At 56.1% G+C, this 26,448-nt stretch overlaps 1 protein-coding gene across 4 annotated transcripts; it reads right to left on the bottom strand.

Moving 5' to 3' along the window:
• Positions 1-226: 226 nt before the first annotated feature.
• On the bottom strand, positions 227-24,633 carry MATK (megakaryocyte-associated tyrosine kinase). Of its 4 annotated transcripts, none has more exons than XM_089774954.1 (13): positions 20,507-24,633; positions 10,742-10,818; positions 9,805-9,918; positions 8,372-8,484; positions 7,689-7,908; positions 7,063-7,156; positions 6,772-6,837; positions 6,355-6,454; positions 4,777-4,861; positions 4,331-4,404; positions 3,746-3,941; positions 3,004-3,090; positions 227-2,780 (listed from the first exon to the last, which is right to left on the bottom strand). In XM_089774954.1, the coding sequence occupies exons 1-13, from the start codon at positions 20,583-20,585 to the stop codon at positions 2,598-2,600; spliced, it is 1,488 nt and encodes a 495-aa protein (XP_089631080.1). In that variant the 5' UTR covers positions 20,586-24,633; the 3' UTR covers positions 227-2,597. The 4 variants fall into 4 exon arrangements, with proteins under 4 accessions (XP_089631080.1, XP_075759437.2, XP_089631082.1 ...); XM_075903322.2 differs by having other exon boundaries at positions 230-2,780; positions 8,372-8,487; positions 20,507-24,628; XM_089774956.1 differs by having other exon boundaries at positions 230-2,780; positions 8,372-8,487; positions 24,128-24,628.
• Between the last annotated feature and the right edge of the window lie 1,815 nt (positions 24,634-26,448).

Raw genomic sequence — 26,448 nt, 5'->3', positions numbered from 1 at the left:
CTTCTGCCCCCCAGCCAACTCTGCCCCCCAGTGGTCCTGTGCCCAGCTTGGCGTCTTCTGCCCCCCCAGCCAACTCTGCCCCCCAGTGGTCCTGTGCCCAGCTTGGCGTCTTCTGCCCCCCAGCCAACTCTGCCCCCCAGTGGTCCTGTGCCCAGCTTGGCGTCTTCTGCCCCCCCAGCCAACTCTGCCCCCCAGTCAGCCCCAGACAGCTCTGCCCCCCAGTGGTCCTGTGCCCAGCTCGGCGTCTTCTGCCCCCCAGCCAGCCCCAGCCAGTTCTACCCACCAGCCAGTTCTGCTCCCAAGTGGTCATGTGCCAACCCCCCCAGCTCCTTTTTCTCACCCGTCCCTGCCTACATCTGCCCCACCTGTCCACTCTTTTCCCTTCCCGGGCCAGTTCCTCCATCCACCTCGGACCTCGCTCCCTGCAGTCCCAAGATCTCTCAAAACTGGGTGACTGGGCAACGAAATGGCTGCTGAAATTCAGTGTAAAGTACAAAGTAAAGCACATGGCCAAGTACAACCCCAAAGACACAGACAGAAGGACAGAACCTAACCCAGCTGTTCCAAGGGTTATAAAACCCCCTTTGAGTGGCTAACCAGTTAAGCATAGTAACCGATTAACCGATTAACGGGGGTGAGCAGGCCCTGCCTGCCAGGCGCCCCGGCCCACTGCAGGCTGAAGCTGCCCTGGAGCAGCCCCACCTGTTAACCTTACCCTGTTAAACCTTCACACCCCTAGTTGTTATCCAGCAAGGAAGAACTCCTGGAGTAGCGCTGCTGATTCACAAGACTCCTCACTGTGCCTGCTTCAGCCTCGGCTCATTCCCCAGCTTCAGAAGACTTTAAAATGATCCCCAGTCCTCCGCCACTGAAGAGCGCAGACGTGCTATGGGGGCATCAGGACAAAGCCGCGCACTGAGATGCCAGTGAGACTGTTGTTAGTGTTTATCCAGAAAACTACAGAGACACAGAGGCTGTGTCTACACTGGCCACTTATTCCGGAAAATCAGCCGCTTTTCCGGAATAACTTGCCAGCTGTCTACACTGGCCCCTTGAATTTCCGGAAAAGCACTGACGATCTCATGTAAGATCATCAGTGCTTTTCCGGAAAAACTATGCTGCTCCCGTTCAGGCAAAAGTCCTTTTTCCAGAAAACTGTTCCGGAAAAGGGCCAGTGTAGACAGCACAGATTTCTTTTCCACAAAAAGCCCCAATCGCGAAAATGACAATCGGGGCTTTTTTGCGGAAAAGCGCGTCTACATTGGCATGGACGCTTTTCCGGAAAAAGTGCTTCTCCGGAAAAGCATCCTGCCAATGTAGAAGAGCTTTTTCCAGAAATACTTATAACGGCAAACTGTTCCGTTTTAAGCATTTCCGGAAAAGGGTGCCAGTGTAGACGTAGCCAGAAAGTCTTTCATTTGGCACATTAGTGAAGACAGCTTGTAGGTGTTTGCAATGATTTTAAAATACTGCAACTCATGATTATGTAATTATGTGGTTCATAATTGAATAATTATTGAAATAATAAAGATACCAGTGATTAGACACATTAAATAAGTAGTACATGAAAAAAATGTATAAATATGCTGAAAATAGCCTCTCCCCAAAACTGGCAGAGTGCCCCCCAAAACACACACTCCTCTTCAACTTGCAGAGGTACAGGCAGGAGGGAATACCAGGCAGCAGGGGCTGAGATGCTGGGAAGTCAGAGAAGACTGACGTGACTTACAAGAGTTTCCCCACGAGGGGAAACTGAGGCAACAGCTGGCCCAACACCCTCTGTTACAACAGTGCCTTTAGCCGTGAAGCTGCGGAGCTAGTTTGGCTGAAGCTTGTTTATTTTGTGCGGCTGCCACGTTGTCAGTCCCTCGGACATGAGGGAAACCCTTGGAAATGCACATCAGTAGGAGCCTCCTGGGAGCTGAGTCCAGGTGCCAAGAGCCAAAGCACAGCCGCCATGGCACCAGCACAAGCCCTGCCCCCCAGGGATGTCCCGGCAACGCTGAACAACCGCTGAGTGTGGCAGACTGGCACTGGGCCCGGTGCGCTGCCCGCAGCGCTTAGCGCAGGGTGGAGGCACGACGCCCCGCAGTGTCACGGGTGCGCGCACTCCAGCACCAGCCCCAGGCAGCTTGCCCTGAGCTACGATTTGTGGCTAGCGGATGGGGGATGTGGCCACCAGCCTGTGATCCAGGAGGCTGCCTGAGCAGACTCACGCTGAACGCGTCAGAACTGCCAGGGATGGTTCAGAACTTGGGCTCTCCCGCAGCCCTGCCTGCCCACCTCAGAGTCGTGCTGGGGCAGCGCCATAGGGTAGGGCCCCTCGGAACACTCGGCAGGCGCAGGGCCTCGGAGCGCTGCCCCACAGCTGCCTCACTGCATGTAGCCAGACGGAGGAGACGGCCCCATCCCCACCGTTAGTGCCTGGCGAGGCAGCACGGAGCAGGGGGCCAGCCCTGGCGGCCGGTGAGTCATGAACTGCTCTGTGCTGCCCGGGGTGTGTCTCGTCCAGGTGCGGTGCCCAGTCTAGAAACACTGCCCCAGCAGAGGCTGCATGGAGCCTGCCAGCCCCTGGCCGGGAGCAGAAGCCACCACGGCTAACTGTTCCCTAAGTGCTTCAGCTCCTTCTGCAGCTTCTCCATGAGCTTCTTGAAGGAAGGCCGCTTCCCTGGCTCTAGCTCCCAGCAGCTCTTCATCAGGGTGTAGAGGGAGGACGGGCATTCCTCAGGTGCCTCCATCCGGTACCCCTTCTCCACCATCTCCGTCACTTCCTTCAGGGTCTGGGGGGAGGGGAGAGTGACCTGCTGTAAGGTCCCTGGCTCCCTTTCTGTGTCCACCAAGGGCCTTTCTGCAGAGTGATCCACCCCATCACCACCTCGGTCCGCACGGTCTCCCCACCAGGAGACCACTACTGCTGCTGCCCACAGCATGTCCAGGCTCAGCATCTGGTCTGGGCCTTACCCCAGGAGCCAGCCAGCCCTGCCCTCTGGGCAGATCACTCACCATCTTGGAGTAGGGCGCCCGGCCGTAGGAGAACACTTCCCAGAGCAGGATCCCATAGCTCCAGACGTCTGACTTGGTGGAGAATTTCTGCAGGGAACACGAGCGAGGTGCTGCCACAGCCTTCAACCACAAAGCTGTGCAGGGCTGGTGCTGCGGCAGCCAGGAGAACGTCCCACCTGGAGAGCAGCCTTGCCCCATTTCGGGGTGCTCCTGGGACAGCGGCAAGGTAATGCAATGGGGGACGGGCCTGGCCCTTTGCAGGGAGTCCCCTCGGCCCTGTCTGTGATGGCACTAGATTTTCTCCGTCCCAAGGTGTGACACAGGGGGCTCCAGATGGGGCGTTGCTCGTGCACACACCACAGTCCCTATGGCAGCCCTGCAAGTGTCCCCATCAGAGGCCCAGACTGGCTCCTCTGTCCCCTTGGAAGTGGCTTAGTCCCTCCTTGCTCTGGGCACTAGACTATCCCAGGATGCATTGCCACGCATGACGGGACAGCTGCCTGGGTTCTCCTGAATGCGCTGCAGTGCACAGGGGGACATTGGGGGAGGATACACAGACAGGAAGCGCCAGTTTGACTGGATGGGCCCCACCCAAGTGCACTGCTGTGCCTGGGTAAGATTTGGGCATCACAGCCTGGTGATAAGTATGAGCTGGGCTTGCCACGACCTTGCGAAGAGCAGGGCCCATGCGGAGGGCAGGGCCAGTGCGCGTGGACCTGCCTCCTCCCCCCCCCCCACTCACATTGTGTTTCAGGGCTTCCGGCGCCGTCCACTTGACTGGTAGCTTGGTGGCGTCAGAGCCTTTCAAGTCCACCTTGACCAAGCCAAAGTCGCTCACTTTGGCCACGTTCTCCTCTGAGATCAGGATGTTGCGGGCAGCAAGATCTCTGTGCACCAGCTTCTTGGACTCCAGATAGTCCATCCCCTGGGCGATATCCCTGCGCGGAGGGAGGGGGCAGAAGGGATCAGCACCAATCTGCCACACGCACAGCTGCCTGCGGGCCCAGGCACGCAGCTCGCCCTCACTAGACAGGGTGGCTCTGCTGCAGCCTGCCTGAGGCCAGCATCGCTTGAGCCCAAATACAAGCATAGCCCCCCCCGCCCGCAACCTGCAGGGTCTGTGCAGAGCTCAAGGGCTGCTCCAGCTGCACCACTACCTCACGGTGTGGCCCTGTGTGCCGGGGGGGAATGGCTGGCCGGCTCCCGAGGGGAGGGGATGGAAAGGGGCCGCCTGCGATGAGGGCAGCAGACAAGGCCTGGCCGGACGACAAGGGCAGGAGTAGCCCCTCTTCGGGGCCCCGGGCCCAGGGGGAAGCGCAGGACTCACAGAGAGAACTGGATGAGCTGCTTGGCCTGCAGGGCCAATCTGCCCCTTGTCCGCAGGAAGTTGACCAGGTTCCCCTGCCATTGGAGGAAGAAACGCCCATCAGAGCCCACAGGCACCGGGCCTGCGGCCGCTCACTTTCGCCCCAGTGGAAGGTTCTGCACGGCCAGCCCCGGGCTCTGAGCCACCGGGCCCCCGCGCCTGGTGAGTGCCGCCCCGGCCGTGCAGTCCTCCCTGCAGGACAAGCTGAGGGACCATCTGCATGGCCTGGTCCACCCCTCTGCAGGAACCCCCCTGGGACCCACCACGGCTGAACCTGCCCCCTGGCTGTGAAGGGCTGCGCAGGCCAGGCCCTCACCCCAACGGCTTAGAGCATCCCTGGGGCAGGGGGCCAGCCGGGGTCCCTGGTCCGCTCTGATGCAGCAGGGCATTGGGCCCAGTGCTCTCACCTTGCTCATGAACTCCATGATGATATAGAGGCCGTTGTGCAGGATCACACCCAGCAGCTGCACCAGGTTTTTGTGCCGGACCTTCCTGGAGGAGGGAAGGAATGGCCGTGTCCTGTATGGGGCGGGCATGGGGCGTGTGCACTTACACTGAGGCGAGGGAGGGGGACACAGGGTCCCGCACACACACCCAGCCACTTGGCTGCAAGAGAGGGGGCACAGAGAACCCCCCCCCCCACACCCACACACACACACAGCTCCTGGCACAGGGAAAACACACAGACACATGGAGCTAACCCCTGGCCGGGGACAGACAGACAGGCACAAGCTGAGTGTATTTCGCACTGCAGGGGGAATTCTGCAGCACGCTAGGGCTGCAATGCCGGGCTCACTGCGTTTACTTCTTTGTGGGGTGGGTGTTTTTCAGGCTCGAGATGCTGTTGAAGGGAACCCACAGCCAGTTGTTAAGTCAGAGGACACGGGGGCCCTGGAAACCTCCTAGATGTCTCTTCCTATTTAGGGATAAGTCAAAAGCAACAGCCCAGTTCATCTCCCCTCCACTGCCCTGCATGGGACCTTGCTAATCCCTGGAGGGCTCCACTGGGCCAGCCCTAGGAGCTGGATTCTCACAGGGCCTGGTCGCTCTGCCGCAGAGGCCACACAGGAAGAGTTGGGGGCTTCTAACGCTTGTGGAGGGTCCCCACCTGGCACAGAGGGGAGCTGAAAGCCTTAGCTCAGCCACCAGAGCCCTTCCCAATTTACCCCGTCCTCGGTGCTGGAGTGCGAGCTTGCCTGACTGTGCTCTGCCAGGGATGCCCAGCTCCCCACAAGCCTTCCCAATCGTGGGGGAAAAGCAGTCAGCCCTTCCCCTCCTCCCACCCGCTGCAGGCCACTGACCGCCCCCAGGCCTGCAGCATGCGCACTGCTAATCTGCAAGGACCCCCCATTCTGCTACCTGCCCCACCATGCACACCTGTCGGCGGTCCCCACCAGAGCTCCTGCGAGGGCTTGTCTGACCCTCCACGCCCAGGGATGGGTCTGCTCAGAGCACACGCCCCAGAGCTTCACCCGTCGTCCTGCTGCAGCCAGTCCACAGCGTGGGCCATCCCGGAAGACACCCCCAATCTCGCTTTAAAGACTGCAGGAGATGGAGGGTCTGCCACGTGTTCCCACGCTCTGCTGGCCTCCGCTGGAAGGGCACACCTCCCTGCCGGGCTACATTTGCCTAACAGGTTGTCTCACCGCGTGTTTGGCCAGTGCCTTGCACGGTGCCGCCCTGGCTGGCTGGAGGCCCTCAGGTGTCTGCACAAGGAGCCCGAATAACGAATCGTTAATATGGAAATGAGGGCCAGTGCGAGCTGCCAGTGACGGTTGCCGAGGCTCATTATGCGAACACACGATCCCTCTCGCAGCACACTGCAAGAGCCGGGCCAGCCCTCGGGAATTCACTAGCTGAGCCCCAGGGGCCCAAGGAAGACATCTCAGCCAGCATATCTGTCTGTCCTGTGCCCTGCAAGAACCCCTCCCTGCAGAGCCCAGGGGCAGGCGAGGGGCTGCGCGCTCCGCTCCAGGCTCACTTACGTCATGGCGGCGGTCTCAGCAAGAAAGGCCTGGGCGGTGACATCGCACTTGATGTTCTTCACAGCCACTTTCTGCCCCATGTATTCTCCCTGCAGGACGGCTGGGGGGGGGGGGAGAGGGGGGATCAGGCTCCATATGGCGGCCCCAGAGCAGCAGGGTCCAAGGAGGGAAGGACCCAGCGCTGAGCCACTCAGCCACATCCCAAGGAGATGAAGGGAAGCGTGGAGGGGCCCCCACCATGGCTCACACAGGCACAGTGATGGGGCAGAGGCGTGTGCCTGGCTATACCCACTCTGGTCGAACCAACAAGGCTTCCCATCCGGCCAGAGCTCAAGCTGTGCACTGAGCGGGTGGGGTCTCGTGCTCCCTCAGGCTCCTCCCACTCCCTGGCCTGCCCCCGCCCCCCCAAGCACTCACCTCCAAATTCGCCTTCCCCAATCTTGTCTCCCAGCGTGAGGTGCTGCAGGTTCAGTAACCAGCCAGCTGCAGGTGGGAGGAGACTAGCTGGTTACACAGGGCAGGGCCGGGTCTTCCCCCTTGCACTGGGCCCAGCACTTATCAGCCTGCTGCCCCTCCTCCCCCGCCCCCAGTGCAAGTGTCACACCCGTGAGCTCCGCCCAGCCCAGCCAGGGCAATTGGACCCTGGGGCTTTTACCGCCTCCAAGTCCTAGTGGCCCAGTCCCTGGAGCTTGCAGAGACCCCTCGTACCCTTGGCCAGCTCTTCCTCAGCAGACTTCATCCCCGGCTTGGGCTTGGGCTTCCCCAGCTTGGTACAGATGGCTCCCTGGTCCTGCATATAGTGCTGCAGACAGACAGACAGGACAGACTGACAGTCACTCGGGCTCACAGCTGCCACCCCCTGCATCAGCTCTGTGGTTGATTCATTGGGCAGCCAGGACTCTCTGTGCCTCAGTTTGCCTCTCTGTTAGGCTGGGGATCAAAATCTATCCCTGCTCCCCAGGGCAGTGCTTAGTCTCTGAATTTGGGTGGGAGCTGCCCCGGGTGGAAGGTGACTCAGAAGCCGGAGCAGGACTGTTACAAAAAGCTGACCCAACTTCCTTCCACCGGGTTTCAGTTTTGAGCAGCGACTCTATATTTAGATCCTGTGGTTTTGGCTGCTACTTCATGAGCATGGCTCACTCTGGGCTGACAGCAGCACTCAGCAGCTGGGAGCAGATGGGGAGGGAGGCTGTCTGGGTTCCCATTCAGAGCTACGCCCAGACGCCCCGGTGCTGTGGGGCCCGATGCTTTTGTTCTCTGCCCAATGGAGCCCCAGAGCTACTGACTCCAGGGAGCTGCGGGTGCCTGCTGCCCCGGGGCGGCGTCCTGCTGACCTCGATCATGTCGATGAGGTTGTAGAAGCTGACGGAGGCGTCGATGCTCAGCCGGTTCTCCTGATAGACGACGCGGTAGTGGATGACCTCTCTGCCGAAGCTGACACACAGCACGTAGTCCCCAGGGTGCCGGATGGACTCGCGCACCAGGAAGAGCCCGTCCTCAGGGGGCTGCAGGGCCTGCACGGCCTCCACCCCAGAGATCTTCCCATGGAACCAGCTGGGGGCAAGGAAGGGAGGGCGCCTCAGAGGAAACGCGCTGCACAGACGAGCCCAGGCAGAGCTTTCCTGGCAGGAGCCGGGGCAGGACCAGCCCTCCTGCTCACTCCAGTCTGGGGCGGGGGGGCATTGCAGGGGAGACCCAAGCGTGTCGCCAGCCCAAGGCGAGGGCCAATCCTTCATGCTTCAGGGGATAGGCAAAAAGCACCCAGAATGCACCTGGACAACCCCTTCCTGGCCCCTGCAGTGACCAGCACATGGCCTGATGCCTAAGATTTGAGCTGCATCAGCCGGCCGAGCTGTAAAATGACCCTGGCTCCTGTCAGGAGCCATGGCACGGCCCGTGGTGTTAACTCCCAGGTACTCGGGTGGCAGTCGGTGACCAGCTGAGCCCAGCCAACAGCAGGAAGGGGACGGTCTCCTTCATAACGCGAGCGTGCCCCATGGGGCCTGGCTGTACTCACGGCATCAGGCTGAGTTTGGGGTCCACGCGGATGGCCCCACGCTCCCGCACCAAGCTGGCTGAGAGCAGCCCCTCCTCGCCGGTGTCGTTGTGTTTTGCTCGGTACCAGCCTTTCTGCTGAAGGAGAGACATAGGAACGGCCAGACTGGGTCAGACCAAAGGTCCCTCTAGACCAGTACCTGTCCTCTGACAGCAGCTAATGCCAGGTGCTCAGAGGAAAGGGGTCCCTGTTGCCCATTTCCAGCACCTGGCAAACAGAGGTGAGGGACACAGCCCTGCCCATCCTAGTGAATAGCCATTGATGGGACTTTTCAGTTTAGAAAAAAGGAGACTGAGGGGGAATATGATAGGGTCTATAAAATCATGAGTGGTGTGGAGAGGGCCGATGAAGAAAAGTTATTTATTAGTTCCCTAAATAGAAGAACTAGAGGACACCAAATGAAATTAATGGGTAGCAGGTTTAAAACGAATAAAAGAAAGTTCTTCTTCACACAGCGTGTAGTCAACCTGTGGAACTCCTTGCCAGAGGAGGCTGTGAAGGCTAGGACTATAATAGAGTTTAAAGAGAAGCTAGATAATTTCATTGAGGTTAGTCCATAAAAGGCTATTAGCCAGGGGATAAAATGGTGTCCCTGGCCTCTGTTTGTCAGAGGCTGGAGAGAGATGGCAGAAGACAAATCGCTTGATCATTGTCTTCAGTCCACCCTCTCTGGGGCACCTGGTGCTGGCCACTGTCAGCAGACAGGCTACGGGGCTAGAAGGACCTTTGGTCTGACCCAGTACGGCCGTTCTTATGTTCTTATGATGGCCCCAACCTCCATGAATCCATCTAGCTCTTTTCTGAGCCCTGCCATAGTGTTGGCCCGTTACAAGGTCCTTGGGCAAGGAGTTCCACAGGCCGGCTGTGTGAGGTGCGAGGAGCATGGCGCAATCTTGGTGCCATTGGCACTTGGGAGAAGGGCTCTGACTCCCCAGGGGAAGAAACATCTGGAGACAACTCCATTAGCCCTCCCAGCTTTCCTCCCCTCTCTGGCAGGGCCTCGTTGCTGCTGGGGTTGGGGGGACAAGGTGGGAAGGGATTGGTGGGGGGAGGAGGGAGCTTGGAGGGAACGCTGGGCAGGGGGAGGTGCAGGACAAGGTAGAGTCTGCTGGCTCAATGGCAGGAATTACAGCAACTCTTTGAGCCTACCTGCTCGTGCCAGGCACTGCTCACACACCCAAGGACAGGTGGTACCTGCCCTGCACAGCTCCCCCTCCAGGGACTTATGCCCCATTGCCAGGAGAATGGGGGCAAGCAGCAGTGTGCCATTGGGATCAGCCCATCCCCCAGTTTTCAGGCGCCCAGCTGGAGCAGTGGGCGCGCCCTGTGGCCCGGCCCTTTGGACTTGTTTCCGGCTCTGGGGCCCTGGGCACTGGGCTGCCCGCCCGACTCACCTCGCAGACCTCGACGATGGTGACGATGTCGCCCTTGCGGAAGGCCAGCTCGTGGGCTTTGGGCTTGGTGTGGTCGTGCTTAGCGATGCACTGTGTCCCCGGCAACCAGCATTTCTGCAGCGGCAGGCGGTGGCATGAGCGCGGGTAGCAACAAGCCAGGGCTTCCCTTTCCCCTCCCCTCCCCTGGCAGCTGGGCCCGGGACTGTGGTGTGAGGGGACTGCAGGACTCCCAGGGTGGAACGGGCATCTCCACGGAGCGCCCCACAGCTACTCAATGGGCCTGCTGCACCAGATTGCTCCTGAGCCGGTATGACACAATGCCAGGCGTTGCCAGGCCGGCAGGGTCCAGCAAGACACAGGCGGAGGGGCAAGTAGGCCTTGCAGCTCAGCTAGGCACTCAGTATCCTTCCAGATGGGACCATCTCCCCAGAGCTGGCTGCTGCAGGAGAAGGGGTGCGCTGCCCCACAATGGTACAATAATCTGCCCATGGCGGAAGGTTCTTCCTTGCTGGCACCAGGCAGATAGCAGCTGGTTTATGCCCCAGAGCAGGAGGGAATAGCACTGGGGGGTCCATAAAGGAGTGGAGGGGCTAGCCCCCATGGATTTGGAGATGGTCTTAGGGACACCCAGCCCACGGACAGTGAGTGGGTGAAGAGGGAAGGGGAGACCTGTGAGTGCATGGGGGAAGGGAGTCAGGGAACTTCATGTTGGTGTGTCACATTCAGAGGGGTGCCTGCCCAATCTGGCCCCTTCTGTGGCTGTGTCCCCCGGGCTGCCAGACCTGTGTGCTGCCTGTTTGCAGGGTTTATACGCACAGCTCTGAGGGGCAACCCACAATCACCCAGCCCTCCAGGAAAGCGAGCTCAGCCACTCTCCTGGCTGTGTGCGCTGCCCAGGCAGGGCCCTGCACGGGCTGGAACAACTTGTGCCACTTACTGCTGACATGCTGCCTGGCCCGTCAGTGACTATAGGGCTGTTCTGGGATCCTGTTGCTGATGAAATGCAGCAGTCACCTGGGGTGAGAAGGAACCAGCCATTGATCTCTGTGCTGCAGGGAAGGAAGAACCGCGGGGGCTCCACTCTACTAGGGTTTTCTTGGTTAAAGAGAAACTGTAGCAAATATTAGAGCAACTGCTGCACTCCACCCCAGAAACAGCTGCCTTTAGTCTGGGGCAGTGGTCCCCAACGCGGTGCCCGTGGGCACCATGGCGCCCGCCGGGGCATTTATGTACCCCCGCCGAAACACCTGGGCTGGTCCTGCCCCCGGCGCGCGGCACATGCGCGTTGCTGGCCCTGGACTCAGGGCGCGTGGACGGACCCCACCCCCGGGCGCATGGTGCATGCGTGGCCCCACCCCCAGACACCCGGCCCGTGAGTGGCCCCACCCCCAGACACCCGGCCCGTGAGTGGCCCCATCCCCGGACGCCCGGCAGCCACGAAAGGTTGGGGACCACTGGTCTGGGGTGAAGCGATTCCCACCCCGTGGCATGCAGCTGTGAAGAGCTTTGGGATGCTTCGAGGCACAGACATGGGAGATGAAGCATCACTGTTGTTATTGGAAAGGCACTTTCCCTTCTCAGCCCCTCACCCGCCTATGAGTTTCTGAATGGGTGTGGGTGTTTGCATGTGGTGGGGCTGAGCTGAAAGTGTTGGGTGAAAATTGTGAGCCAGCGTCTGACCCAACACCAGGAGGCTGGGTAAGGTTGTAGCAAGATGTTGATCTTTGTGACAGATGATCACATAGTCCAATGTGAGCCTGACAAACTGGCCTGCTGCCATCACACAAGGCCCTTCAGACCGAGCCGTGGGGACCTGTCTACACCCCCTTCCTGCCGTGGCCTCCAAACACATCCCCGTTATCCCTTTATTACCCCCCGCCGCTCCTGTTGTGCCCAAGACAACAGCCTTCCGGCTTCCCAAATGGAAACAATCCAGGGTGGGATTCTCAGGTGCTCAGCTCTGGCCCATGGAGGACGCTGGGCGAGGTCTCCCTGAGAGGCCCCCCCCCCCCAGCTGTCTTGCTCAAGGTCACCCAGTTAATACGTAACAGAACCAGGACTAGGACCCAGGAGTCCTGACGCCTTGTCCCTCTGCCGTCCCCACTGGAGCCCATGCTTTCCTATCGCCTGGACCAGAAACCACCAGCCGGGACCCCCCAGGCTCTAACCACTAGATTCTAGAGTTTAAAGGCAGAAGAGACGCCCAGACTTCCTGTAGTTCACTGGCTTTCATCCCCACCCAGCCCTGCACAGCAACCCAGCCACAGAAACGACCCAACTCTCAGGACACAGCTGCTCTGTGCCACAGGCAGAGCACACAGGGCTGAGGTGCCCAAGGCCCCTGCAGAGACACCCTGGCAAGTGACCCGAACCTCTCTCAGTGCAGATGGAGATGAAACTCTCCTCACTGTTGATCTGAACTGGGGCAAAATTCCTCCCAGACCCACACTGGGTTAGTCCCTGGTCCACCCAAGCAACTAGCTAGAGGCCACCTCAGCATCCTGGCTCTCCCCATCCAGTGACCTGTCCCGGTTGTGGCTGCCCCTGAGGCTTCCGAGGAAGGAGATTAAATAAACTCTGCCAACAGCCCAGCATGCACTGGGGTGGCGGGGAGGGGAAGGGACTGAAGGAAAACCAGAAGTGGGCCACCCAGCTGCTGGGCCCTGCCCCCACCTGGGCTCACATCACACTCACTCTTTCCCTTTGCTCATGGACACTTGTTTCTGGGCGGGTCAGCTCTGGGCGTGGGAGCTTTGCCTCTCACACCACCCTGCCAATGAATTTATCCCAGCTCCCAGAACAAGAGAAGAAACTGGTCCCTGGTACTCGGGGGGTGGGAGGTGGGGGGGAGGGGAGGGGAGAGCTGTCAGCAGTGCTGTCATGGAGGGACACGCCAGTGTTTGTCTACCAGCCAGCAACCTCCCTCTCCCACTGGGATGCACCTGAGAACCAGCAAGGAGATGGTAGAACCCGCTAGGGGGGAGGCGTAAGTTACACATGGGGAAAGTGAGGCCCAGTGGGGTGGGGAATGACGTGCCCAATGTAGCAGGCGCCGTCACCGGCAGTGCTGGGACAGAACTCAGGAGTTGTGCTTAGACTGCTGGCCACTCCAGCTGGGCCCCATCTCCCCAGTGGCCAGTTTGGGTCTCCGCAGCTCCTTCTGTGGCAGCGTCCAGGCAGCGCATGTGTAGCCGCTGCTGGGCAGAGAAGGGCCGTCTCCTGTGGCCAGGCAGGAGCAGTGATAGTAATGAAACCCCTGGCTCCTGATTCCCTGTGTCGGGATGTCATACGAACGGGCCAGCTAGGCCTGTACCTGACTCTGCCAGCAGCCAGCGCCAAGAACTTCGGCGGGAGGGAATGGAACAAGCAATTCTGAATGATCCACCCCCTGTCCGCCACTCCCAGGTTCTGGCCTTCAGGGGCGAGGGACACCCAGAGCAGGGTGTGGGGGGGGCACCCTGACCAGCTTGGCTTACACACTTCCTTAGCTGCGTGCTCATTTCTTTGGACCCCTGGTGCTTGTGGGGTGTGCAGGGCTAAATAGCACTTCCTTCTGCCCTGGCACTGTGCTGTCTCAGTCTCTCAATTAGCAGGAGAGAGGGCGCTGCTGTGCGCTGGGCTGAGGCCTGTTGCAAGCCCACTTAAATCTTGCCTTGGAATACAAGCAGTGCCACGAGTCTTTCATTTCTATAGCAGCTTTTCATCTTGTAAAGGCAAGCTAGCCCTGTGGCTGAGGCACTAAGGAAGTCTCAGGAGATTGGGGGAGGACTCAAATCCTGTCTCCGCTACAGACTCCCTCTCTGACCTTGGGAAAGTCACTTACCCCTGATTTCCCATCTGTGCAATGGAGATAATTGTCTACTTAGACTGTAACTTCATGGGGACAGGGACTTTCTTTTAATAAGCAAATGTGTGACATCTACCAATGCCCTGCTGACCTTAGTGTTGGGACACTGCCAACATAGAAAGCATACATCTGGCAGCTGTGTCTCTATTGCACCGTTTCCTCTCAGCCCCTCTCCAAGCTCTGCTAGTCATGGCAATGGGCTTTCTAGGCCAGCGTCTAGCTCTCGCCGTTGCAGGGTTGCCAGCCCACAGAGATTTCATTTACGGACAAAATGGGAAAAATTTACGGACAGACTCATTTTTTAACAGACATAAATTTTATATTCTAGATTTTGACGTAAGCTTTAACAGTAACCAATATTAAGTTACATAAACTGCCAATGTGCTGGCGCTAACTCAGCAGGGTAATGTAGCTGATAACATCATGTAGATCATGTGATTCACGTTACTTCACCTCAACCATTGAGCTAAACAAACAACTAAAATGTCCAATTTCTGCTGCTCTGCAGTAAAATGGCTGAAGCAGCACGGAAGGAATTTAATTGCTATAGAATAATTGCTGGTTTTTGAAATTTTATTGCACTTTTACAAAATTTATGGACACCTACATTTTTTTACGGACTTTATGGGCATGTCCGATTTTGGCTAATTTTTTATGGACTGTCTGTAAATTTACTGACAGGTGGCAACCCTGAGCCGCTGGCAGATGTGCATGCACCACGTGGGCCGTTGGAAGGGCAGGGGGTGCAACATCACCCAGCCTCTTGCTGTGCAGAGAGAGGGAGCAATTCCCCTCTTCTAATGCTGGCGGGCCGGCTGAGTCTGGGGCCAGTCAGTGCAGCCTTAAGCCAGAGAACAGCTGCTGGGGAAGTTGGGTGGGGGCAGAGTTTAAACACCAGAGTTTAAACATCAGGCAGCTAGACTTGAATTCTGGGGACTCCCTGGGGTTTGCTAGTCTTGCCTGCTTCTTCTAGCCCTGGGGACAGCAAATAACACCAGAGCCTCAAAACACAGTGGGGGGTTTGCTGGGATGCAAGCGAGACTCATGGCGGGAGGTGGCCTTGCGTCCCTGCGCTGCCACTTGGCCTGTGGGGAGCCTAGTGTCTGAGAGCAGGTCCGGCTAGAGGTGCCTGGCAGAGCTGTCAGCTGTAACAGCTGCCCTTGCTGGACCCCTGCCCTAGACACCAGGAAGCATCATTTGGCTGAACACTCCCCCATCCGAGGGCCCTGGCAGCTCGTTTCTTTTGAAACGGAAGCATCCAGGCTTAGTGCGAGGGCACAAGATGAGCTGTCCAAAGAGGAAATTGCCATTGGGCAAGAGGCATCGCTTCCACAGACCTACAATCCGGAGAAAATGATTCAGGACTTGTCACCAGCTGTTCTCTGAACCCTGGCAGACTGGGGAAGTGAATAAGGGCGGGGCTGCTGCCCTGCTTTTCCTTTGTGTGAGGTCAGCCTAGCCCCACAGACCCGTCCTCTCCAGCTGAGCAATCAAGAAAGGGTCCTTATGATCAGGGCCGGACGGAGGCATGGGCAACCGATGGGGGGTGCCTGATGGCAGCTGTAAGGGGCATGCGGCGTCCCTTATAGCTGCCATCAGGCGCCGCGTGTCCGGCTCCCATGGTGCCGGTCCCGCGGCGCCGGCCCTGCAGCGCCCTTTCCCCCATGGCCGCGGGGCCCTGCACGGCTCGGCATGCGTGCCAGCAGCGCTGGCCGGGCTGGACAGTGCATGTGCTATGCGCCCCGGGCTGCGTGCCAGTGGCCATGGCTGGCCCATGCATGCACCGTGTGCCCCGGGGGTGGGCCCGCGCACCCTGGGGGGGGGCTGGGCCCAGGGCACCAAAAGGGCTCGGGCCAGCCCTGCTTCTGATCATCTGACCTACATAACACAGATCAGAGAACGGCTCTGGGCATCTGCAGCTAGTCCCAGCCCAGCGCACGTGGAGTATCTTTTAGAAAGTCACATCCTGTTTTGATTTTAAGACTCTGTGTGATAAAGAATCCACCACATACCCGGACAAGTTGCTCCAGTGGTTAACCAGCCTCCAAGTTCATTCTAACCTGAATTTGTCTAGTTTCATCTTCCAACCCACTGGGTCTGGGTACAGAAACATCCTGTTTGTAAAAGCAGAATAACTCTCTTGACTTTCATGGGGTTATTCCTGCTTTGTACCCCAGGAGAACTGGATTAAGGCAATCTTGGCCAGCTCCTATGGCTGCAGCTCCTGGAGTCATGTGCTTATAGCAGAATATCAGCTTTAAACAACACATTTGTAGCCCTCAGCAGGGAAGAAAAGACTTTCAAGGGTCACACTCAGACCGTGGGGGGACATCTGCTGGAGGCTGCTAAGGCTCTGTCTAGACTGCAAGCCTCTTTCGAAAAAGAGCGTCTAGACTGCACGCGGAACTTTCGAAAAAGCAAGCTGCTTTTTCGAATGAAAGCAGCGAGTCTGGATGCTCTCTTTCTAAAATGCCCTGTTTGCTTTCAAGAACGCCTTTTTTTGAAAGAGCACTTTCGAAAAAAGACATTCTTCCTCGTGGAACTAGGTTTACCGCCGTCGAAAGAAAAGCCGCGTTCTTTCGATTTAATTTCGAAAGAACGCGGCTGCAGTCTAGACGCAGGTGAAGTTTTTTCGAAAAAAGGCTACTTTTTTCGAAAAACCCCCTGAGTCTGGACACAGCCTAAGAGCCTGAGCGGGAGGAGCTGCCTCACGATGCCAATGGCTGTTAATTGCAACACTCACAGCTCTGGAGAGCTGTCACCGCTCCGCCCCTGCCCCTGCCCCGGCTGACCATCTGCCAGAGACAGGAGTGCAGTCGGCTCTATCCTCCCACATGGCAGAGAAAAGTCCACAACCATGACATTTAAAAAATAATACATTGGGAGTTCTTGCCCTTCACCCCGTGGTTTCTGAGCCTTTCAAGCTGGTTCCCCAGCCACAAGAGGAAGGAATGTACTTTTTTACAAAGGAAGATGAGACTCCCACATATTCTCATGACTCCAAGACCTGCGGCTTTAAGACTCAGATATTGTGAGACTTGAGCTGAAGTCATGAGTGCTGAAACCACTGGGCTGGTGCCCGTCTGCCCCATGAAGAAGGGCCAAATGCTTTCAACATTAGAAATGCAGAGCCTGTTTTTTCTAGAACTACTAGAGAACTGGAGAACTCCTAACAAGCAAAATTGTCCTGACTGACTGGGGGGAGGGGTGTGGAAGGGTTTTTGTTCACACTTTGCTTCTGGTAGTGCCGTTCAGACCCGAATGCCTGAGACATGCTTGGGAGGAGAACTCCCTCTGGTAAAAATGCAGTGCTCCCCACAACCACTTTAATGAAGGACTGAGCCGGATCTCCAGAGTCCCGCCGCAGAACCAGTTCTGATATGGCCATGCTAGAAGCAAGTCCTTACAGGACACCTCCTCGCTCACCCATTTCCACCTCTGCAATATGCAGAAGCAAGTGCAGCAGGGCAGGGCAACGGTCCTGATTTTGTCCCTTTGCAGGTCACCTATAAAAAACACCTACCCGGGTACAAAGCCAAACCAGCCCTGCACACCAGGAAGGGCACAGCAGCCTCAGCAGCAATTGTGCTCAGGATACAGCACTGAGGTCCTGGATAAACACCTTGGCACATTGAAGGGACAGCGCCAATACTCTCTCATTTCCAGGGGCCAGGCTGAGAGTCTCCTGCAGCGCACCCCCATGGGCACTGCATGGAGGGAGGGGATAAAAACAGCTGCATTTCATCAGCTGAGCAAGCGCAGGATCTATTTTAGTTTGTTTAAAGAAATGTTCCTGCATCAGAGGTGATAACAGCTCATTCTCTTCCCCTTTCGGGGGTGAGTCACAGTCATTTCTGGGCATTCCAAGTCCGAGAACAGAAAGGGTAAGCATGATTACAAGATTCCAATGCTTCTAAGTATTGGAATCTGTATCACACCAGTCCCTGCTACCTCTTTCCTGTTGCCCATTCTAAAAACCAGCAACCGCAAGAGGGAACTGCAGATGTTTCAGCATTAAAAATAAAAAGCAGGTGGCGATTTGTTCATTTCAAAAGCAACAGTTGTCCTAGACACAGCCTGAGTGACTGCAGCTGCTGCCTGTTCCTTAGGCCACCTCTCCCCTTGCTGAAGGATCCACACTCCGGCGGTCGATCTCCTGGGGCTCTAGTAAAGACCCACTAAATCGAACAGGGAGGGTGCCCCTGTCAGTGCCGGTTCTCCTCGTTGTCATGAGGAGTACGGGAAGTCAAGGGGAGTGTGTGTAACGGTGCCAAGCACGACTAGTGGCATTATTTACATAGCTGGAGTTGCATACCTTAAGCTGACCTTCCCCCTGCAGTGTAGATCTGGCCTTACTAACATCAGTGCATTTCTGTGCCTGTGAAAACCTCCAGGTAGGTGGCTGTGGAGAGGACGAGGCCCACACCCATGCCAGCATGAAGGGGCATCTTCAACCCAGATACTAAAGTCCAGTGAAGATCAGACACTTGTAATTGAAACACATTAACTGAGACAGAAGCCCAGGTTCTACCTTGATCAGTTCACACAGCCTGAAACCCTAATGTAAGGGGTCTGTTACCCCTTACTAAAACTCTGTGGGAGTTTTTTGGTTTACCAGCTTCAGAAGGGGAAGGGTTCATGAGACTGACAGACCCCAGAGACAATGGAAAGCAGTCAACACTCCAGCTCAGCCTGACTGATAGGTTGTAAGTGGGGATTGTTCTGGCTCTGTCTCTGAACAAACAAGCTGTGTGCAGAAGAGGTCCTGCAAAGACAGAGAGCTGAAAGAGGAGTACAAGAAGAAGTTCTGCAGCGACAGAACCAGACACAGACAGGCCAAGCAGTGCAGACCCTGTGTTGAGCAGCAGACTGGCAGTGCTCAGAAAGCCAAAAGGAACAGAGAAACAACACAAGGAGCTGGAACTGGCCAAGCAGCACAGCCTGCAGCTGGATGTGGTGAGCTACTGGGACCTGCAAAGTGTGGGGAAAGGCTCTGGACTGGGAGAGGGGTCTGGCCACTTAGAGACTGAGGCTGTGTGGTCACTGCCAGTGCAAGCGTGTCCAGCCTGCAGCCCCTTGCAGCACATCCAGGGCTTCTAAGGAAGAGACTGTGAACTGTCCTTACACTCTGCAGACTGCTGTGTTGATGTCCCTGTGCTACAGAGCAGGGCTGTGTGTTCTCATTTAACCATTCTCATTGTTTCTTATTCTATTCTCTTTAATCAGTTGATGTTTAATAAATTGTATTTGCTTTGAACCTTATGAAGTGATCACTGGGCCAAGAAGGCCTGCAGTGTAAAGAGAGCACCTCGGAGTGGGGACACCCTAACTCCTGCCCCTAGTGACTACAAGGTCAGGGATTAAGCCCCAGGAAACCTGGGCCCAGCCTTGTTGGGGTTTCAAGGGCTCTGCTACTCAGGAGAGTGGAGGGGGAGCCCTCAGGATCAGGGAGCCGTGGGGTAAAGGAAGTGGGAGCGGGGACTCAGATCCTTTCGCTGGTTCATTTCACCGGGGTGTATAGAAGCCAGGAAAGTTCCCCACAAGAGCGGGACCATTCCCCCGCTTACACTAATCTACCCGGCTTATACACCATTTCCTCAAGTCTGTAACTGCCCAGCCAAAGGTGCAGGGGCCCTATACTACCTGGGCCAGAGGTGCCGGGGCTCTGAAGTGCCGGAGCTAAGCCCTGCCAAGCCGTGGCACAAATTACGCCCTGCAGCTATGACAGTGCGAATTGATACTGAGCCAAATCCCATTTTATGCCCCATTAACAAACAAGCCCCAGGAGCAGAAGGATGGGAGCAGAGACAGGCCCCTCTGCAGTCCCATAACAGAGTTCCCACAGGCCGGGGAGCATTTCGGGATGTGGCCACCTTGCTCCTAGTAATGGGGACTTGGCTGCTGACAGCTTCTGGCTAGTGCACAGCAGGGCTGGCAAGAGAGAGAGGGGGAAAGCTCCGTAACACACCACTCAGTGGCATCAAGCATCCCTCCCTCCAGCAACATCTGTCTTAACCAGCCCTGTGGCCCGCAGGGCTAGTGGGAACGAGAGGAACTGGAAGGCTCCTAGGTGTGCAGCAGGGAGCCCAAGATGGGATCTCCACTATCCTCATGGGCTCTCAGCTGCCCTTGCCAAAGGCCCTGGCTCCGCTGGAACTCACGTGGGGCTCTGCCTGTCGTCTGGCCAGAGGCAGCAGGGCCTGCTAAGCTGTAGTGCTTGGGCCTTCATCTGCTGCACAGACGAGCAGGCAGACAGGGAGGTAACAGTCAAATTGTGGTTGTGTCCATCCAGTGCAGAGCGGCAGAGTGAGCCAACGTTGGTCCATTTGCCACAGGCACCGACTCCAGAGCAAATGTAGCCGCAGAACAACACAAGTGGGTGCTCAACTCCCCACCCCCCACTCAAAGAGCAGCTGTTTGTCAGAGGGCAGGGGGAGGGTGGAGCAGAGCAGAGGGGGAACCCTTGGGGAAGGGAGCAGGGCTTCAGGGAAGAGCAGAGGTGGAGAACACCCCCCCCCCCAAAGAAGCTGGCATTAGGGCAGCTCCCCAATCACTCACCCACCTTTTGCATGGCTTCCCTGGGGATTTTCTCTGCCACAACTTGCTCCCCCCCCCCCGCAAGCCATATGCTCTATGGGAGGGAAGGCTGGTGTGTGATTAAAGCACAGAGTAGGACCCAGGTGATCTGGGTTCATTGCCTGATACTGCTACAGACACTCTGGGTGACTTGTGCATGTCACTTATACCCAGGTCCTCACAGGGACTTAGGCACCTAATTACAATTGATTTCCATCAGATATGTGCCTAAATACAATTGAGGATCTGGCTCTAAATCTCTGTGCCTGAGCACCCTACCTTTAAAATGTGGGTGGCTATAAAAGCATGGTCTTCCTCCCCAAAATGTTAAGACATGCTCAGATCCTAGAGGAGCCATGGAAATGCCTAGGTAAATATAAATTAAACAGTCATAAGTCACCAGACCCAGGCTGTATCAACCAAGAAATTGCAGAACTACTGACTCTTATAGGTAACCTATCACTTACATCGGCTTTTGGACCAGGTGACCAGCAGATAGCTAACATGCCAATTTTTAAAAAAATTTCCAGAGGTGATCCTGGCAATTACAAATCAGAAAGTCTAACTTAAATACCAGGCAAATTGGTTGAAATGTGATAAAGAGCAGAATTACCAGATACATCAATGAACCCATCATGACGGGAAGGGGTTAATACGGCTTTTGCAAAGGACAATCATGTCTCACCATCCCATCTGCTAGAATTCTCTGAGAGGGGCAAGAAAGCATATGGACAAGGATGATCCAGTGAATTCAGTGCTGGGGCTCAAGCAATTTTTTTAATATTCATAACTAATATGCCAGCACTTGCCACCTTGGAATTTCAGAAAGCCCTTCCCAAAAGCCCTTAAGCAACGGAAGCGATATTGTGATAAGAGGGAAGGGCCTCTCATGGACTGGTATCTGGTTAAAAGACAGGAAACAAAGGGTAGGAATACATATTGGTTTATAAAAAGATAGATTGTCGAGTCCTAACGAGCTGTATTGGGACCAGTGCTGTTCAAAATCTTCATAAATGACCTGGAAAAAGTGGTAAACAGTGAGGTGGCAAAGTTTGCAGATGATACTCAAGATACTTAAGTCCAAAGCTGGCTGCAAAGGGATCTTTCCGAACCAGGAGTCTGGACAACAAAATGGCAGGTGATACCCAATCTTGATAAATGCAAGTAATGCACATTGGAAAACATGATCCACATACAAAATTCTGGGGGCTAAATTGGTTGTTACCACTGCAGAAAGAGATCTTGAAATCCCATGAAACCTTTTACTCAATGTATAGCAGCAGTCAAAAAGCTAACAATGTTGGGAATAACAAGGAAAGGGATGGATAAGAAGAAAGAAAGAAAGAATCATAATGCCATTGTATACATCTATGGTAAGTCCACATCTTGCATACTGTGTGCAGTTCTGGTCACCCCATCTCAAAAAAGATCTATTAAAATGGAAAAAGTACAGAGATGGTAATAAAGAATATTTGAAACAGCTGCCATAAGAGGAGAATAAGTCTGGTCATCTTGGAAAAGAGATGACTAAAGGGATATCTGATAGCGGTCTATCAAATGATGAATGGTGTGGAGAATGTGACTAAGGCAATGCTAGTTCTCCCTTTTCACAACATAAGAACTAGGGGGTCACCCAATGACATTAAGAGACCTCAGGTTTAAAACAAACAAAAGGAGTACTTCACACCACACACAATCAGGGGAACTCGTTGTCAAAAGATATTGTAAAGGCCTAAAGTTTAACTGGATTCAAAAAAGGAAAAGTTACTGGAGAATAGGTCTATTCATGGAGATGGTCCCTAGATGGTTAGGGACTGACCCCATGTTCCTGAGCCTCCGACTTCGCCAGATGATCTGTTGATGACCCTGTTCTGTTCATTTTCTCTGAAGCATCTGGCACCGAATACTGGGGGAAGACAGGATATGGGGCGAGATGAGCCACTGATCTGAATCAGTCTGGCCAGTCTTACGTTTTTCTGATGTTCTTCAATTCACAAGCATTCAGGAGAGGGCAAATCAATTGTGGGTTTTTTCTTTTTTCCATTCACCTACCTCACTACAATCAAACCAAAGTCATGGTCAAGGAAGGGAGCCTGTTACCACCATCACAGGAGATGAAGCGGAAGCAAAGCCTACTGAACGAGGCACAAAACACACCCATGAGGCTGACCAAACCAGCCTGTCAGGTGGAACCTGACCACTGGACGCTGTTATCTCTGACCACGCTTCCCTGGAGGAGGCTTGCTGAAAGCTCAGGTGTGAATGTTGCTCTGCTGAGCCAGAGGCAGCAGGCAGATCGGAACAGCAGGTCTTGCTATAGCACTGAGAAAGCGTTGAAGCATCACGCACAGGAAGAGGACAACGATGCTCTCTACTGGCTCCTACCTACCAAAGGGAGAGCGCTTCTGGCTCAGCTAGGAGTGATCAGTCCTGCACTGGCGGGGGTCGGGGTAGCTGGGCTTACAGGTTTCCAGTGATTGTCATGCTGAAGGAAGTTGGCTGCTGGCCAGCCCTGGGAAGAACAAACCAGAGGGCAAGTTTCTGCACCCGACCCAGCCTCTTGTGAGACTGGCTCAATGCAGCCATTGCTAGGTTAAGAGGGGGGTTCACGACCTCACGGTGGCAGTTTTGATGATGCAAGTGCCTGGTCTACCAAGCTCATTCACAGAAGTCAGCACCCGGCATCTTGGGAGGGTTAAAGTTGGTTGTTTTGGTCCCTTGCCGTTCCCAAGCGGTGGGAAAGGCCTGACAGTAGGCGTGGGTCTGTGAGACGCTTTGTCTGCATGGATCCCACTGCTGAGATTCATGGGCCCTACCGGTGGAAACCTCATGCACAAATAACTGAAGATCCATCCAGATGAGAAGCTCCTGTCCAATGCCTCTCATGACCGGCAGTCCCGATCTGTCGGGCCTAGGGGACAGGAAATGCTAGCCCCGACCCAGCGGTGGGCAACCTGCAGCCGGCCGGGGTTGTGAGTGGCTCGTGAGATAGTGCTGCCATTGCCAGATTCTGCTGATTTTCATCCACATCGATTTTTCCTACCGACGTGACCCGCACATAAAGCCAGGGCGTGTGAAGTGAGGAGGGCGCTGACTGTGAGAGCTGCGCGCTCCCCCGCATCCAATCACAATGCTGCCACGGCTCAGTCGCTCCATCCCGCAGCGAGCGGAGCTACCCCATCCCAGGAGACTGCCCTGGCGCCCACAAACTTACAGTCCACTGAGATGAAGGAGGGCCGCTCGTGCAGCTCCCCCACTAGGCTAGGTTGCCCCTCCCAGTCCTGAACTGTTCCACCCCTTTGGAAGCACTTTTGATTGCTGTAGCCTGTGCAATTGCAGGTCTCTGACATGCTCCTGGAGATATCGAATCATACAGCCCAGCCCGTTCACTGCGTAGTCCTGCCTGGCACAAGTGCACTGGACAAGTGTCTGCATCAGTGCAAACAGCAGTGGAAGAGCTGGCAACTGTGCAGACAGGTTACAGGAAACCTACCCACAGCTCGGTGTCAGACAGCAGACTGGCGGTGCCGCACACACTGTCCCCTCCCATCTACCCACCACATGGGGTCAGACGGCTCCCTGAGCACAAGCACCCGCTGAGACAGAGGGCAGCTTATTGTCTTGCAGCACCAAGGGGAGGACACTGCTGTTTATCCCGCTGAGTGTAGCACTTTGAAGGTCCCCAGCGCTTCTGGCCTCCTGGAGGGGAGAAGGTAAACGTATTACCCAGCCGCGGCTACTGCCCTAGCCAGACCCTGTGCTTACCTTCCTGCAGCACCCATGCAAAGCCCTTGGCACCAAAGTCGTTGCAGGTTTGCTCACTGCCAAGCCAAGCCCAGACCTGAGTCGCAAGAACTTGTAGAATAAATTCCCAGTTCAAATGATGGAGCAGAACTTTACCTCCTGCGCAGCCGTGTTCACAGAACAGCCACTCTGAGAAACTCCTCTCCGCTTTATTTCCTGATTTCTCTTTGAGGCTGGGCTGCAGAGGCAGTGCCTTGGAGGTCCTAGTGCCTGCTTTTATGCAGCCAGTTTTAACCAGAGATGATTCAGTCTTCGATGACGCTTTACCCCGAGGTGACTTTAGCCCCCTTGCTGCACAAGTTCACATCCCAACAGAGGAAGTATCAGCAGCTGTCTGATTTGAAACCATGCAGCAGTTTGTGACACCCAAGCAAACTAACAATCAGCTGATATGAAACAGTGAGTTATTGTTCTGCTACTCCCTGTTTTGTGGTGGTGCCCACACAAACGTCCCAGACATTGTGCTCAGCAAGTGACAAAACGAGAATTACTGTGTGGCAGGGGAGATTTTGAACATTTTGGAAGGAAAATGTTCTGGCCCTAGCCCATAGGTGTGCGCAGCACATCTCATTAGGGTGTGCCCCAAAGAATCTTTAAAATGTACTTTGACTCCCCTTAGCCACAACCCTGACCCCTGTTAACCATACCCCTGACCCCCATGGGCCACACCCCCTGACTCCCATTAGCCACAACCCTGACTCTGTTAACCACGCCCGACCCATGGGCCACAGCTCTGGAGGTAACACTCTGGGGGCAAGATGGACACATGGCCAGAAGTAAATGGTGTCATGTGACCCCCCCCCAAGGACTTTTCCCACCATCCTCCTACCAATAGGGATTAGTTTGCCTCCCCCCCCAACTATCTGCAGTTGCATTACCCCAATGTGTGTGACCTGCCCCCCTCCACCAGCCCTTCTCCCCCCTGTGCCCACTCCTCCAGTAGCCCCACTCTGATCATGTGAGCTACCCCTCCTCATCCCCCCTCCTAACACCTCCCCTGCCTCTCTCCCCTGGTGCTGGTCCCTCCCCTGCAGGTGTCTGCCCTTCTGCTTCACCCCCAGAATCCCCTGGCACCTGCACCTTCCCTTAGCCCTGAACCCTCCTGGTGCCTCCCCCTTCCCTCACTGCCCCTGCCCCCTTTTTCCCTGATGCCCACCCCCTCACCTCCTTCTGCCCCCATTCCCCTCATGCCCCTGTGCCCTCGCACATGCCTTGCTCCATCCCCGCCCTTCTCATGCCCACCCCTTCTTTCAAGCCTTTTCCCAGCACCTCCCCCTCCTCGCTCTAACCCTCAATGCCCTTCCCCTCTCCTCTCGCAGCATCACCCTGTCCCCCCTCCTACTGACACCTCCCCTCCTGCCCCTTTCCTAATTGTCTCCACTTGGCCCCCTGGCATTTGTCTTTCCTCTAACCTGTCCCTTAGTGCTTTCCCCTTTCTTCTCCTGACCTGCCTCCCCTCCCCTCAGCACAAGCCCCTTCCTCTTCCACCTCTTCCTCGTATTTTCCCCCCTTCTCCTCCCCTTCCCTCCCCTCCCCTTCCTTACCTTACCTTCGGTTTCTGCCTTCTGATTCCTGGGGCTGGAGTCTGAGCTGGCCCAAGCTACAGGCTGGCCAGGCCCTAGTCTGGGCGCCTCCAAGGTGCCGCGTGGTGCTGCTGGGCCGGGCAGGGTGCCTCCGGGGAGCCTCACTGGGGCCGCGCGGTGCTGCCAGGCTGGGCAGGGGCGTCCCCCGGGCGCAGGGCGGTGCTGCCAGGCTGGGGGGGGTGCCCCTGGGTACACAAAGGGCGGTGCTGCCGGGTCTGGGGTGCAAAAATGGCTCAGGCCAGCTGGTGTTTTCGGGCCTCTGCCCCAGCTGCTTCTGGAGCTGGGCCACACGGTTTGAAAGTCCCAGGCCGTGACGTCATGCCACGCCCGGGCATCTTACCTCTTGCGCGGCGTTTGAGCACGCCATGCATGCTCCCTCTCTGCTCCACAGTGCCCTGGTGATGGCTGTGGGGAATTTAAAGTGAGGGGCTGCGGCGCCTCGTCACAAATCCCTCTCCTCCTCCAGCAGCCGCTAGCTGGCCGGAGACATTAGGGTGTGCCTGGGCTCACCCCATGCGCACGCCTATGCCCTAGCCCAATCCCCGGTGACCACTTCCATTTTTGTGCCTCAACATCTGTGAAGGGAAAGAATACCGACCTACCTCCTAGGCACAGCATGAGGCACAACTAATGACTGCACAGCACAGACAGAGCCTTACATGACGAGAGCTGTAGAAGTGTAATGCATTAGCCATATGCCGTCACAGCTTGCACCCCCTTTGGGTCAGGATCCCTAAATACCTTCCCTCTTCTATTATCCCTGAAGTGAAGATACTCCTGTTACAATACCCTGTGTCCTGCCATAGATCCACTGATGTCAGTGGAACAGAGCAA

This window comes from Pelodiscus sinensis, chromosome 32, assembly GCF_052426305.1.
Source record: "Pelodiscus sinensis isolate ZL-2025 chromosome 32, ASM5242630v1, whole genome shotgun sequence".
NCBI lineage: Eukaryota > Metazoa > Chordata > Testudines > Trionychidae > Pelodiscus > Pelodiscus sinensis.
The sequence above is the reverse complement of the archived record's forward strand: the minus strand, read 5'-3'. Positions and strand labels throughout refer to the sequence as shown.